This window comes from Cannabis sativa, chromosome 4, assembly GCF_029168945.1.
Source record: "Cannabis sativa cultivar Pink pepper isolate KNU-18-1 chromosome 4, ASM2916894v1, whole genome shotgun sequence".
Lineage (NCBI taxonomy): Eukaryota > Viridiplantae > Streptophyta > Magnoliopsida > Rosales > Cannabaceae > Cannabis > Cannabis sativa.
This window is the reverse complement of record NC_083604.1, coordinates 51,192,071-51,204,585: the sequence shown is the minus strand read 5'-3', so window position 1 is coordinate 51,204,585 and position 12,515 is coordinate 51,192,071. Positions and strand designations below refer to the sequence as shown.

The 12,515-nt window shown below is 32.8% G+C and overlaps 1 protein-coding gene across 1 annotated transcript; it reads left to right on the top strand.

Annotated features, from left to right (window-relative positions):
• The first annotated feature begins 4,549 nt into the window (after positions 1–4,549).
• LOC115714719 (uncharacterized) lies at positions 4,550–12,028 on the top strand. The gene is made up of 9 exons (XM_030643477.2): positions 4,550–4,927; positions 5,078–5,432; positions 5,528–5,752; positions 6,080–6,339; positions 7,828–8,063; positions 9,874–9,999; positions 10,472–10,657; positions 11,217–11,354; positions 11,441–12,028. Exons 1-9 carry the CDS (start codon positions 4,729–4,731, stop codon positions 11,741–11,743), a joined length of 2,028 nt encoding a protein of 675 aa, XP_030499337.2. The 5' UTR covers positions 4,550–4,728; the 3' UTR covers positions 11,744–12,028.
• The last annotated feature ends 487 nt before the right edge of the window (positions 12,029–12,515 follow it).

The window sequence follows — 12,515 nt, the reverse complement described above, 5'->3', positions numbered from 1 at the left end:
GACTTGTCCAACTGTCACAACCATATAAACCTCCTCTTTCCAACTCGATAACAAACACACGAAAAGAGAACAATGCCAACACCAGTCTAAGTTAGTTGTGTCCAAGATTGAGAAAAGAGAGATACTGTGTAAGGAAAGAAACCAGAAAGCTCAAGGAAATACCATTTTTTCTTTGCTGAATTCTCAGCTGGTTTTTTGAGTGGATTGAGGGTTGTAAATGGAGATTGCTCACTCTTGAAGTGACTTCTCTCAGTGTGAGATTTCATTTGTAATTCTTGGATTCAACATTGGTGATTAAAGTTGTATTCTTTCCTTTCTCAGATATTCAATTCAATTCTATGACATTTCTTTTTTTTTGTTCATCTTCAGTTTTTAGCTCAATGGTTCATTAAGTTTTGGTTCTGCATTAATGCTTGTGTCACTGTCATTGTTGTCCTTAAATTTGTTGTTATGGTGATCTTGATCAGGTCTTATAATCCGCAACATTGTCCAAGATAAATATCTTTCTATGACACAGCTAAAAAACTAATGAAAAGCTGGTATTTTTGCAACCCAAACAATAGTTCAAAATTAGCCAACAAAGTCTATCAACTAGCACGTGTCGAAATATTATCTTCTTTTTCACTGCAGACCCCACTGATGCAGCTTGTTTTTCTGGACTCCCACGCGCGGTTGAAGGACACGTTCCCACATGGGCCTAATGTGTTGTTCACGGCCAACTTCCCACCCAATTTTCTTCAAATAATCAGCTATATATAAACACAACAAAATCTGAGTATATTCAATTTTCTTGACTTGTTATTGGTTTAAATAATTTCCCTATAGCATGAGGAAGGATGTGTCATTCCTACACTAGAATTACCCTATGGGGGCGTTTGGTATGAGGTGTTCAAAATAATTTGATTATAAGGAATATTATGAAAGAGAATATGATTATAGGGAAATGTGTAAACTGTATTTGGTTGTGTAGGGTAATATGTAATCATATTCCTGTTAATTAAATTAGACTGTTTGGTTGAGTAGAGGAATCTTATATATTATTTTAAAAAATTAAAATAAAAATATTTTTTTATTATATCTATTTAATGTTAATTACACATAAAAATAAAATAATTATTTATTAAAGAAATATATTTATTAATTCATAAACATTAAATTTTATTGTATTTTTTATTAATTAAAATGAACATTTCTATATATTTTATCACTATGTTATTTATTTTTGTTCGTTATGTCATTTATGTACACCTTCCGCATAAAATTTATATATAATATATATGTTATTGCTAATAATATAAAATAACTTTAAAAAAAAAAACTGATCTCACGGACTAAATATATATATATATCGTAATATTTTATTTATAATAAATGATAATATTATTGGTATTTAAATTTATTTATTAATTCAAAAATGTTATTCAAATTAATATAATGGAAGGTAATAATTCAATCATACCATTTTTTAAGGTATCAATATTACCCTCCTCAAGGGTAGTTATATTATTAGGGGAATAACATTCCAAGGCTAAACCCTCCAAACAAACAAGGTAATGTTTCACATTACCATTCTCTTATTAGCATTAACCTATTCCAAACAGCCCCTATATATATGTTAGTATTATCAGCTCCACACATAGGCGAGTGGACTTCTTCTGCAGACACAAGTACCACGTCAAACCCACTCTATCCCCCACTTCGCATGACGCAAATGCGACATTTTGTCCCCCACTTTTCTCAGTTTTTTGTGCCATTTATTCCACTAAATGGTACACGAAAATACCATATTTGAAGAGCAAATTTGTACTATAAAAGGAACTAAATACAATGGAAAAAATATCAGATTTTAGAGTAGAGAAATACACTTTCTCATCTTGTTCTCTCTTATTTCTATTTTATTTTACTTATTTTAGTGACAAAAATGAGTGAACTATTTTAGAAATATTGGTGAGGTTAGAGTGTAGCTTTGTACTTCTTATTCTTAATATTGATATTGATTCTTTTGTACTTCATCTCCATATCTCATGTATTAAGCTGTTCTTCATTTTTTAATTTTTCTTCCAAATTTAATAGTATCTTTTATATAAATTCATTCATGCTTTTCTTATGTAAGTTTGGCTATTAATTATTGGTGTATTTATTATATTGTATGTTCATTCATGCTTTTCTTAAGTTTTGCATTCTGCCAACAGTGGTATTTTGTTGATTTATGATATATAATATGATATGCTATTAAGTTAGAGATGAGATTCAATTTATTCAAGATTATTCAATTTGTGCTCATAACTATATATCTTCCGGTTGTAATTAATGTTGTAGAATTGCAACTGCGTTCTGAATTAATATCGGTGTTAGAATAAGATTTGCATAACTACATCTCTACCTTACTAAGCTCTTTATCTGATCATCCTCTCTCTCTCACTCATCATTTTATTATTTTTAATTCGTTCCAATTTCTACCATTTTCTATTTATACTAGGGCTGTACAAAAAAATTTGTAAACCGCCCAAACCGAATAACCCGCCCAAACCGAACCGAAAAAACCGATAAAAATTACAAACCGAAATAACCCGAAAAAATTACAAACCGCCCAATTTGTTAATTGGGCGGGTTGAAAATAGGTCCAACCCGCCCAATTAAACCGATCAATCCGACCAACCCGATTTTGCACCTTTAATTTTTTTTTTTTTTTAACTTTTTAGTTTTTATTATATATAACATAAATGATTAAATATATAATAATATAAAGTTATATACTTAATTATTAGTTTTAAAGTCATATATATGGTGTTGTACTTTGGTGGAATGTGATATTTTTAATTTATCTTCTTAATTTTTATTGATTTTGACTTTAAAACTAAAAAAAAAAGTTTGGCCGGTTTGGGCGGGTTAACCCGACCAAACTACCCAAACCGTTAGTCGGTTTATAGATTTTTTTTTTAAAAAAATTGGGCGGGTTGCACTTAAATTTTAGCAACCCGAACTTTAGATTGGGTTAGAAAATATATAAGATAAACCGCCCAAACCGATCGATGTACAACCCTAATTTATACTAGTCTTTAGTGGTAATTTGCCTCCTTGTGGATACGACATATAGCCCGTTTACTATCGCGACCACAGTGTAACTAATTGGGCGACATCAGTATGCAATTCAATCGGGACATCTCCTTGTTGAAAATACGACTATGATTAGAATTAAAAAAATAAGCCAAATAATCAGCCACCTAATTCTTAGATTGTTTGACAAAAAAAAAAAAAACTAAAATAAAACAAAATGAAAAAGATTGCAGCGTCACAATTAACCTTAAGAATACATATATTCTGTTTCATCCACTGCTCAAAAGATAAAACATTAAAAATTGTTGCAGCAGGTTCATTCAACCTCGTAACTTGAGTATTCAACTATTGTATAAGATACGTAACTGCACTACTAACAACCCCTTCAATCGCAAAGAAATAGTCATTTCTAACCACTAATAATGATTTGATAGCGAGTCATCGAAGAACAAAGAAGAACCAACAACGAAATAAAATAAAATAAAACCATGTCACATAAACAAGACTAAAATACAATCATATCATAGAAACAAGACTAAAACACTCAAAAATCATGTCACACTCAAAACCATGTCTATTAGAATTAGTCCCACATTGTTAATGTGTGAAAATAAATTGTCATATGTAAGATGAATGAGCTACTCCTCCCATTGCCAATTGGTTTTGAGATGGAATCCCATGCATTTTATCCCAAATTCTAACTTGGTATCAGAGCCGTTTGTGATTCGTTGTGAGCCCAAAGTGTCGACAGTCCAAAAAGGCGAGCCATGAGCCGTTTGTGATCCGTTGTGAGCCTAAAGTGTCGCCGGTCCAAAAAAGACGAGCCAAACATAAAAACTTCCACTGTCTTCCCTTTAATCTCTATTTGGGACCTTTCGGCCAATGTGTGCCAGTTTCTAATGTTGGGGTCTTTGACCTGTTTCAAAATCTACAAATTTCTGTACACCCACAAATTTCCCTATATTTGGCCTTGTGAGATTCTTTCAAATGTCATGTCGGTCTTGTGGTCTCTTAAAGGTCGTTCGTTATACCCACACTTTCTAATCCTAATTGTGAGGAGGGTGTATTAGAATTCGTCCCACATTACTAATGTGTGAAAATAATTTGTCATATATAAAATAAATGAGTTGCTTCTCCCATTGCCAATTAATTTTGAGATAGATACCCATGCATCTTATCCTAAGTTCTAACAATGTCACATGAACAAGACTAATCGTAGTTGAAAAAATAGAATTGTAAGTAGCAAAACACAACCTTAAAAAAAAAAAGACAAGATTCAATAGTGATAAATTTAAAAACGAGAAACCCTAATTATTTTTCTTATTATTAACTCTTGAGATAGAGAGTTTGTTTTTTGTATTGTACATATTGTTTAATTAATATTATTTTAAAATTTTAATTAGATATGCTAACTCAAAATGATATATTTTCAACAATTTTAATAACAATTTTTTGACAATAAAAAAATTTAACTGGATCAGTTATCCTAGATTAGTGACATTATTCAGTGTCACCTCTTTATTTTAGTTTTTAGCTCTATTCGCAGTGGTGACATTAGGGAAATAATACTGAAATGCATTGTACGCGCGCATTCTCTGCTTCTCCCTAACGTCTGAATTGAACTTTATTAGTGTACGAACTCCGTTGTGATAGTGATACAGAAACTCTTTCATGGGTATCTCTCGTTCCTGGGTTCGAGCTCTGTCAGCTCGGAAGAAAAATGCAACTTTCGCTTTGTTCAATTGGAAAACCACTCGAATATCTCATAATTTCACTAGCTTAGTTCCTAACACCTGCAAAGAGGCACCCAGAAACTCTTTTTGTTCAATTTCAACTCTTCACAGCTGTGATTCTTCTACTGCTAGTTTTGGTAAATAATCAACTCAGGCAAACCTCCTGTCTCTGCGTATTTTGTATTGTATTATATGTAACGTAGTGTGTTTGGTTTTGGTCTGTGTGCTATGTAATGTTTGCTAGAATGGTTTTGCGTAGAACGTGTTTGATGAAATGCCTGTTTCAGGATTATTGCTTAATAGAGCCTGTTTACACGGCGTTGGAATCCCATCTCGGGGTTGGGAGTTGGACTGCTGTAGTTCCATTTCTGTCCTTCCTCATTGTTTTGTTAAGGGTTCTAGACAATTTTGCTCGCTACCCAGTAATGAACCGTTAGATTCTGATTCCTCCAATGGTACATCTACAAGTGGTGATTTTGTATCTTCCTCAGGATCCCATGTTAAGGTTGATGATTTCACAGCTGGGAAGGTTGAGGTAAAGTACCAAAAGCCTATAGATTTTACCACGGTGAACAAGAATCTTCTTCCAACTGTTGTTCTTGTTGGACGCCCAAATGTGGGCAAGTCAGCGCTATTTAATCGGTTTGTATTTTTATTATCTGTAGTTAATTTGACTCAAGTTATCATTATTATTTATAAGTTTAAATTGTACCTTTCATTTATTTCTATCAATATAGTTTAATTCGGAGGAGGGAGGCTCTAGTCTTCAACACTCCTGAAGATCATGTTACCAGGGACTTCAGAGAAGGCATTGCAAAGTTGGGTGATTTACGATTTAGAGTACTCGACTCAGCTGGTTTAGAAACTGCAGCGACTTCAGGCTCCATTCTTGACAGAACTGCAGGCATGACGGCAAATGTGCTTGGAAGATCACAGTTTGCAATATTCTTAGTCGATGCAAGGTTATTTAATGTGTGTTAAATGTTTTCCTCATGTAAAATATACAAGTTGAAGAAAATATATGATGACAGTACATTTTGAAAGGAAAAATCATAATATTTCACGACGGATATTGGCTGATAGATTTTATTTTTCTTTTTCTTTTCAGTGTAAAATAGTGTAGGAATTATTTTATTTTACACTAGAGAGATTTATCTGCTAATGCTATTCTCTAACAATGAGTTCATTGCTGTAGCGAGGAAAAAGACTAGAAAAAAATTGTTTGTTTCATGCTCTTCTTTTTCAGCATGATCTTTAATTCTTTCCTTGGTGTTATCTTATGCTACTAGAATTGGACTGCACCCCCTTGATCTGGAGGTTGGAAAGTGGCTACGGAAACATGCACCTGACATCAAGCTTGTAGTAGCATTGAACAAATCAGAATGTTTTTTTGATGGCAATAATTCTCTTGTCTCTGTAGCTGCCGAAGCATACAGATTAGGATTTGGAGACCCAATAGCTATATCAGCTGAAACAGGATTGGGTTTACAAGATCTTTATGAGGCTCTGAGGCCTAAGCTTGAGGATTATATGCTCAAAGTCTTGAATGGTATGATGCATTTTATTATTCTTTTAAATGATTATGCCTTTCTTAGACTTATGCTCTTATCAAATGATAAGTTCCATGGATTATAATTGTGCTCAAGCATTTTTAAGATCTCAACAAATGCTGTAGTGTGATAAATTGTGGATATTGACTGTCATGAGTACTGATTTCATATATTAGCGTGTGAAGCATTTCTCTGTGTCGACACTGTACAACACACATGGGAACTGGCAATCTGTGTAGAACACATCTTAAGTTATTAGCGTTGGCTTATTTATTTTTATTTTTGTATTTATGGAATTTGTTGTTTATTTGAATTTACTGATATCAGTGACAATTGTAGTGTCAGTGTATTGAAGCTGTCAACTTGTTCTCAAAATGGTTTAGGATTACAATATACTTTATTTCTCAACATTTGTAAAAACAAATTGACAGCTTGGAGAACAAAGTTAATTGTTCAAATGATGTATTGTTTAAAATAATACAGATAGGGGCTTTTGGTAGGGTTAATCTTAGTATGGGAATGAGAATCTCTAAACATTGTCTTGTTTATTACAAGTTCTGTTTTTTTTTTCTTTTAGAAAAAGTGAATTCTATGGAATGATGTACTTTATCGTCTAAGGGAGTGATCTTAAACTCATCTAACATGTGGGTTTTGGATTCTTTCTGTTTTATACATGTGGGATCCACATATATTAACTAAAAGTAACAAATTATAACATTCTTATGTACACCCCTTGGATCAGGAGATAGAAATAGTCGTATGCTATATCTCTGATGAGTATTTCTTTTTTCCCATCACCCTTTCAAATCTGAAATCATTCGACATTTTACAACTTTGAAGCTTAGCTGATCTAGTAGGAAATAGGCAGTCTGATTCCTGACTCCGAACATTATAGGCTTTCATGGTAGTTTCCCTATCTTTCACTAACTTAACTTTGGCTCCTCTATTCATGGGACATAGGATATGATATGGCTCCTTAATTTGAACCTGAAATTCTTTGACACTTTGATAGTTTAAAATTTTGATGCCTTGGTAAGCTTGGATGACCTAGTTGGGTATTGGTAGTCTTACTCCTGGCAATGTAGGCTTCCATGATACTTGTCTACATTTCAATAAGGGACATTAGCATGATTTATAACATGTATTTTATGCATGTGATTCAATAATTTACATTATTTTTTTTTTTTGAAGGAAATAATTTACACCAATTTTATATTAACCATTGAATGTGATAAGTAATTTTGGTCATTTTTGTTATGGTTTATGTTTTTTCAAAAGATTTGTCTCAGCTTGACAGAACTAGGAAACACGGGTACTTCAACTGTCTAAGAAAGCTACATTGATTAGCTAGTTATAATTATAAAAGTAATGCATGTATTCACAATCTACACTACCTGTTGTTTGGTCATCATATGATACTTGAGTTGATGGACTAGGATACCTTTTTACTTATTTTAACTGTTACCATAAACTTTTACTTGTGCTAGAGGAAGATGCTGAGGGAAGTAATTTGAATCACGAGACTCAGGACAGCAGTTCCTCTGAGGTTGAGGAGAGTAAGTTGTCATTACAGTTAGCGATTGTAGGAAGGCCCAATGTTGGGAAATCAACATTGTTGAATTCATTGTTACAAGAAGAGCGAGTTTTGGTGGGTCCAGAAGCTGGATTGACAAGAGATTCTATCAGAGCTGAATTCAAATTTGAAGAGAGAACTATATACCTGGTAAATAATTTTTTTTTTTTAAAAATATTATTATCCTTTCTTAATCAAGTTTGGACCTCTTTCTGATTCCAGTAATATGGATCCTTCCATTCATCAATATTTTCACATTGTGATATTATATAGTGCTTTGAGGTGTTCAATTTCTCTTACAAACTGCCTGAACCCAAGTAAACCACAAGAACCAAACCAAAAAAACCGACAAAAGATGAAATTCAAACCGGAATAACCCAACGAAAACCCAAACCCTCCAATGCTGGTTGCATATTATCCTAATCCGCCCAATACAAATTGCTAAAGATGAAACTTTCTAATACCTTCCTTTTTGGGACCCCGTGAATATTCTAACTTAGTAGTATTTAAGCATCCGTACATGAAATTTTGATGAATTTGAAAGAAATTGTATTGAGAAGTAATCTGTAATGAATGCGCGAGGCATCAATTTGTGTTAAAGAGTCCTGAATATTGAACTGCTCAAGATATCATCTTAACATCTTTGTGGAAATTGTTCTTCTTTTTGTTGTTGTAGATGTGAAGAGGAAAAAGAATTGGGAAAACCTAAATAGGAATCGATATATTTGTATAGGTAGGACTATACAGACTAATCAACATAAATGTTAAAATAAAAATATAATCCTGTAAATAAGGAAAATATGTACAAATAGAAATAAACATCTAATATCAAATCTCATTACATTTCCTATCTCTCAACAAAATGACATCATCAAGCAAGCTGATTTAGCAATTTTTTAAAATAAAAATCATTGAATATTATAGGGATTATTTCACAAATACACAAAAATAACAAAAAGAAATTACAAAAATACGGTTTCACGGGATTTTAAACATTTTTACGATTTTTTTGATTGTATTTACAGAAAATACGGTCTTTTTATGTTGTACTCTTGTTAATTTATTGTTGATTTTTTGTTATATGTATGTTATTTTTTGTTGTTCTTTTGATGTTATTTAGATGTTATTTTCATATTATTTTTATATAATATTTTTGTTGTTTCTATAAAAAACCGTAAAAATGTAAAAAAAATTCTTTAAACGTAAAATTGTTATTCTTTTACAAAAAATGGTGCTTTATGTAATTATTCCAATTTATATAATTTATATTAGAGATTACCAGTATAAGATTGTACTTTGCCTTGGTCCACCAACCCCACAGTCCCATAACAAGCCTTGTAAAATCTTTTGTGGCTGGCCCTCCATGTTAATGTTGGAATTGGTTTTTAAAATCATTTTTGAGGTTTTTAATTTTATTCTTTTAGTTGAAACGACTTCAGGATTTTCCATTTCATAATTGTAGTATTATTTATCCACATAATACCTCAGGGTTTTCAAAAATTGTTTATCAAGTTGAAGGCGTGATTTTCTCTTTTAGAAGCTAGATATCCTTACTACAAGCAATGTGGAATACTAACTCTATTTTATGGCAGGGAATTATTTACTTTTTTCCCTTCTTTTTGGATATAGTGTCTCTATGCCTTACAGTTGTGAGCAAGTCATAGTTAGAGGATTAAATAAAGTTGTTTTGTTCTGTTTTAAAGCTAACATAACTGTTAAGACTTGTAATGCATATTTTTACAAGTTTTGCAAGGTCGCCAGGAATCCATTGCACTCAATCATATACTTAAAAGTGATGTAGTCATTGCTCGTTCTGTTTATGTTCTATCTTCCCTGTCTGAAACAGGTCTATTAGTTTGGATTTAGACTGAATATGAATGTATCTTTCCATATCTAAATCTAATTTGAACAAAAAAAGTTGTATTTAAGTCTTGTTCATCTGTTGTGGCTTTCTGTCCAGGTTGATACTGCAGGTTGGTTGCAGAGGTCAAAAGATGAGAAAGGACCTTCATCCTTGAGCATTGTGCAAACAAGAAAGAGTCTAATGAGAGCTCATGTAGTTGCTTTGGTGCTTGACGCCGAAGAGGTTTGTTATGAATCTTCTTTACATTTGCAGAATATGGTGAACTGACGGTATTTAAAAGAACATACACTCATGCAATCAATCTTGTGATAATTATTTCCTCTAACTATGCAAAATGGTCTTGTTGGATGGAGTGTCAACATACGGGATATGATAAAAGGGAAATGTACCTTAATGGGGACAATTTTTTCAAGTACGGTCAAGTATTTTCTTTTATTTTACTTATGTTTTTCGTAAAACTTTTCAAGGTACATTTTCAGGCATTTCTATGAGTAATTGGAGAAAAAAACAAATTACGTTTTAGACTTTCTTATTTCAAGTGCAAGAGAAAACCATTAGTAGTTTCCCAAGAATAACTCCGATAAAATTATGAGCAAAGAAGTTGACTACCATTTACTAATTAATGCTCTATCAATGTTCTTTAGAAAACTTGTTCTATTCTGATATTCACATTTGTCATTGCTATAATTAACAGATTGTTAAATCTAAGAGAAGCATGACTCATACTGAAGTTGTTATAGCAAGACGTGCAGTAGAAGAAGGGCGTGGTTTAGTTGTAATTGTGAACAAAATGGATTTGTTGAGAGGGCACAAAAATTCCACCTTATATAAGAAAGTTATGGAAGCTGTTCCTGAAGAAATTCAGACTGTCGTACCTCAGGTATGTCTATACAACACTTTCAATGGACTAAATGTTCTTCTTTTTCACAAGCATTAGTAAAATTTCTAGTGTTGGGAAAGTCAGGGTCCTCGTTGACCTTTTGAACGTTATTAGCATGGCCAAGACCACTGATGCTGTCACTATTGTATTAATTCTTGATTATAAGATTGTAAAGATTGAGAAGCATTAACTCTTTACATAGATCATTATGTAGTAGCATAAAACATCATAAGACAGAATGTTTATCGTACACTTTACCAGAACATGTATATGTTGTTCCCAGTTTTTTCTTGCATGGTGGACTTTGCTTTGAAAATTTTAAAGCCATGAACTAGGGAATTGGTCGGCAAATATTAGTCATACGAGGAAAATAGACTTTGGCAGGGCTAATAATATCTGACATAAGCACAACTATAAGGTAGAATACATGAGCAATCAAGAATTTATTTGTGTTAAATATTTTATGCATGCACAAAGAATCCAAAACTTTACTTATAGTATGCTAGGAATGATAAAAATAGAAAGAGAATGATTTAGGGTTAACATTGTTTTGGAACAGGTGACCGGAATACCCGTTGTATTTATAGCTGCAGTGGAGGGTAAGGGCAGGATGGCTGTCATGCACCAAGTCATCGATACATATGATAAATGGTGTTTAAGGTTGTCTACAGCTCTCCTCAACCGCTGGTTGCGAAAGGTCAGCTAGAAACTTTCATTTTATTTAAATCTAAAATGGTTAAATGGGTAATCAACTGTGTCTCCATAACATCCCTATTTGGCCAGGTCATGAGCAGGCATTCTTGGAAAGATCAGGCTGCACAGCCCAAGGTCAAATATTTTACACAAGTAAAGTCGCGACCGCCCACTTTTGTGGCCTTCGTGAGTGGGAAAACGCGGCTTTCAGATACAGATACCAGGTTCTTAACAAAGTCTTTGAAGGAAGACTTTGATTTAGGTGGAATTCCCATCAGGATCATGCAGAGAATTGTTGAAAGAAAAGCTTCAGGGAGCAATAACAAGCCTACCAAGTCTTATGGCAAAATGGCAGACAGAACCTGGTCTGACAAGAGAAATGCTTCTACTTAACTAACATTGTTAGGTTAAACAAGGGCTTATTTTTGCTTTCCCTCCTGTGAAGTTTTGAATATTTTTGTATGGGAGGGTTACAGTTATTGTAGTTCTCGTGTATGCTGCTGTAAGGTAGCTTTGTTCAACATTAGTACAAAAAATCAATGCAAATGATATAGTTCTTGTATTGAAAATGTGTACATTCCAAAGTGCAAAGTAGTTGGGTAGAAACAACCCAACGGAACAAAATTTGGAGTCCCATAATGTTTTACTGTTTATGTGATATGGTTTTTTTCCTCTGCATTGATGATTTGAGTTTATTCGTGTGGGTTTTCAATGGTGTCAACTAGTTATTCTCTACAAGATATCAGCTTGAAGGATAAGGAAAATGGAGGAATTGTCTATGTTTCGGTTGCGGAGATGGACGGAGTAAATGGTTTTGGTTGCCATTAAGTATGGAAGAGTAGTAACCTTTTGAATTTTGATTATTTTGCGGCTATTATTGGTCATTCGAGAAAGTTTTGTGATAGAGAAGCTTTTGGGTGTTTGGATGAGATAACAACACAATTAATAGTTGAGGCATGGTGGTTTGAATTTGCGGCGGTCAAAATATTCAAAATATTTTGTTGTTTGTTTTTTAACTATAGTATATTTTATACTTTTTTTTAACAATTAGTATTTTTACCTACTGAATTTTCGCTACTACTTTAATCATGTTCCTTAAAATATACAGCTTGTTAAAAAATCTCCTTAAAATATAATAGTTACATAATTATACATTTTCTAGGTT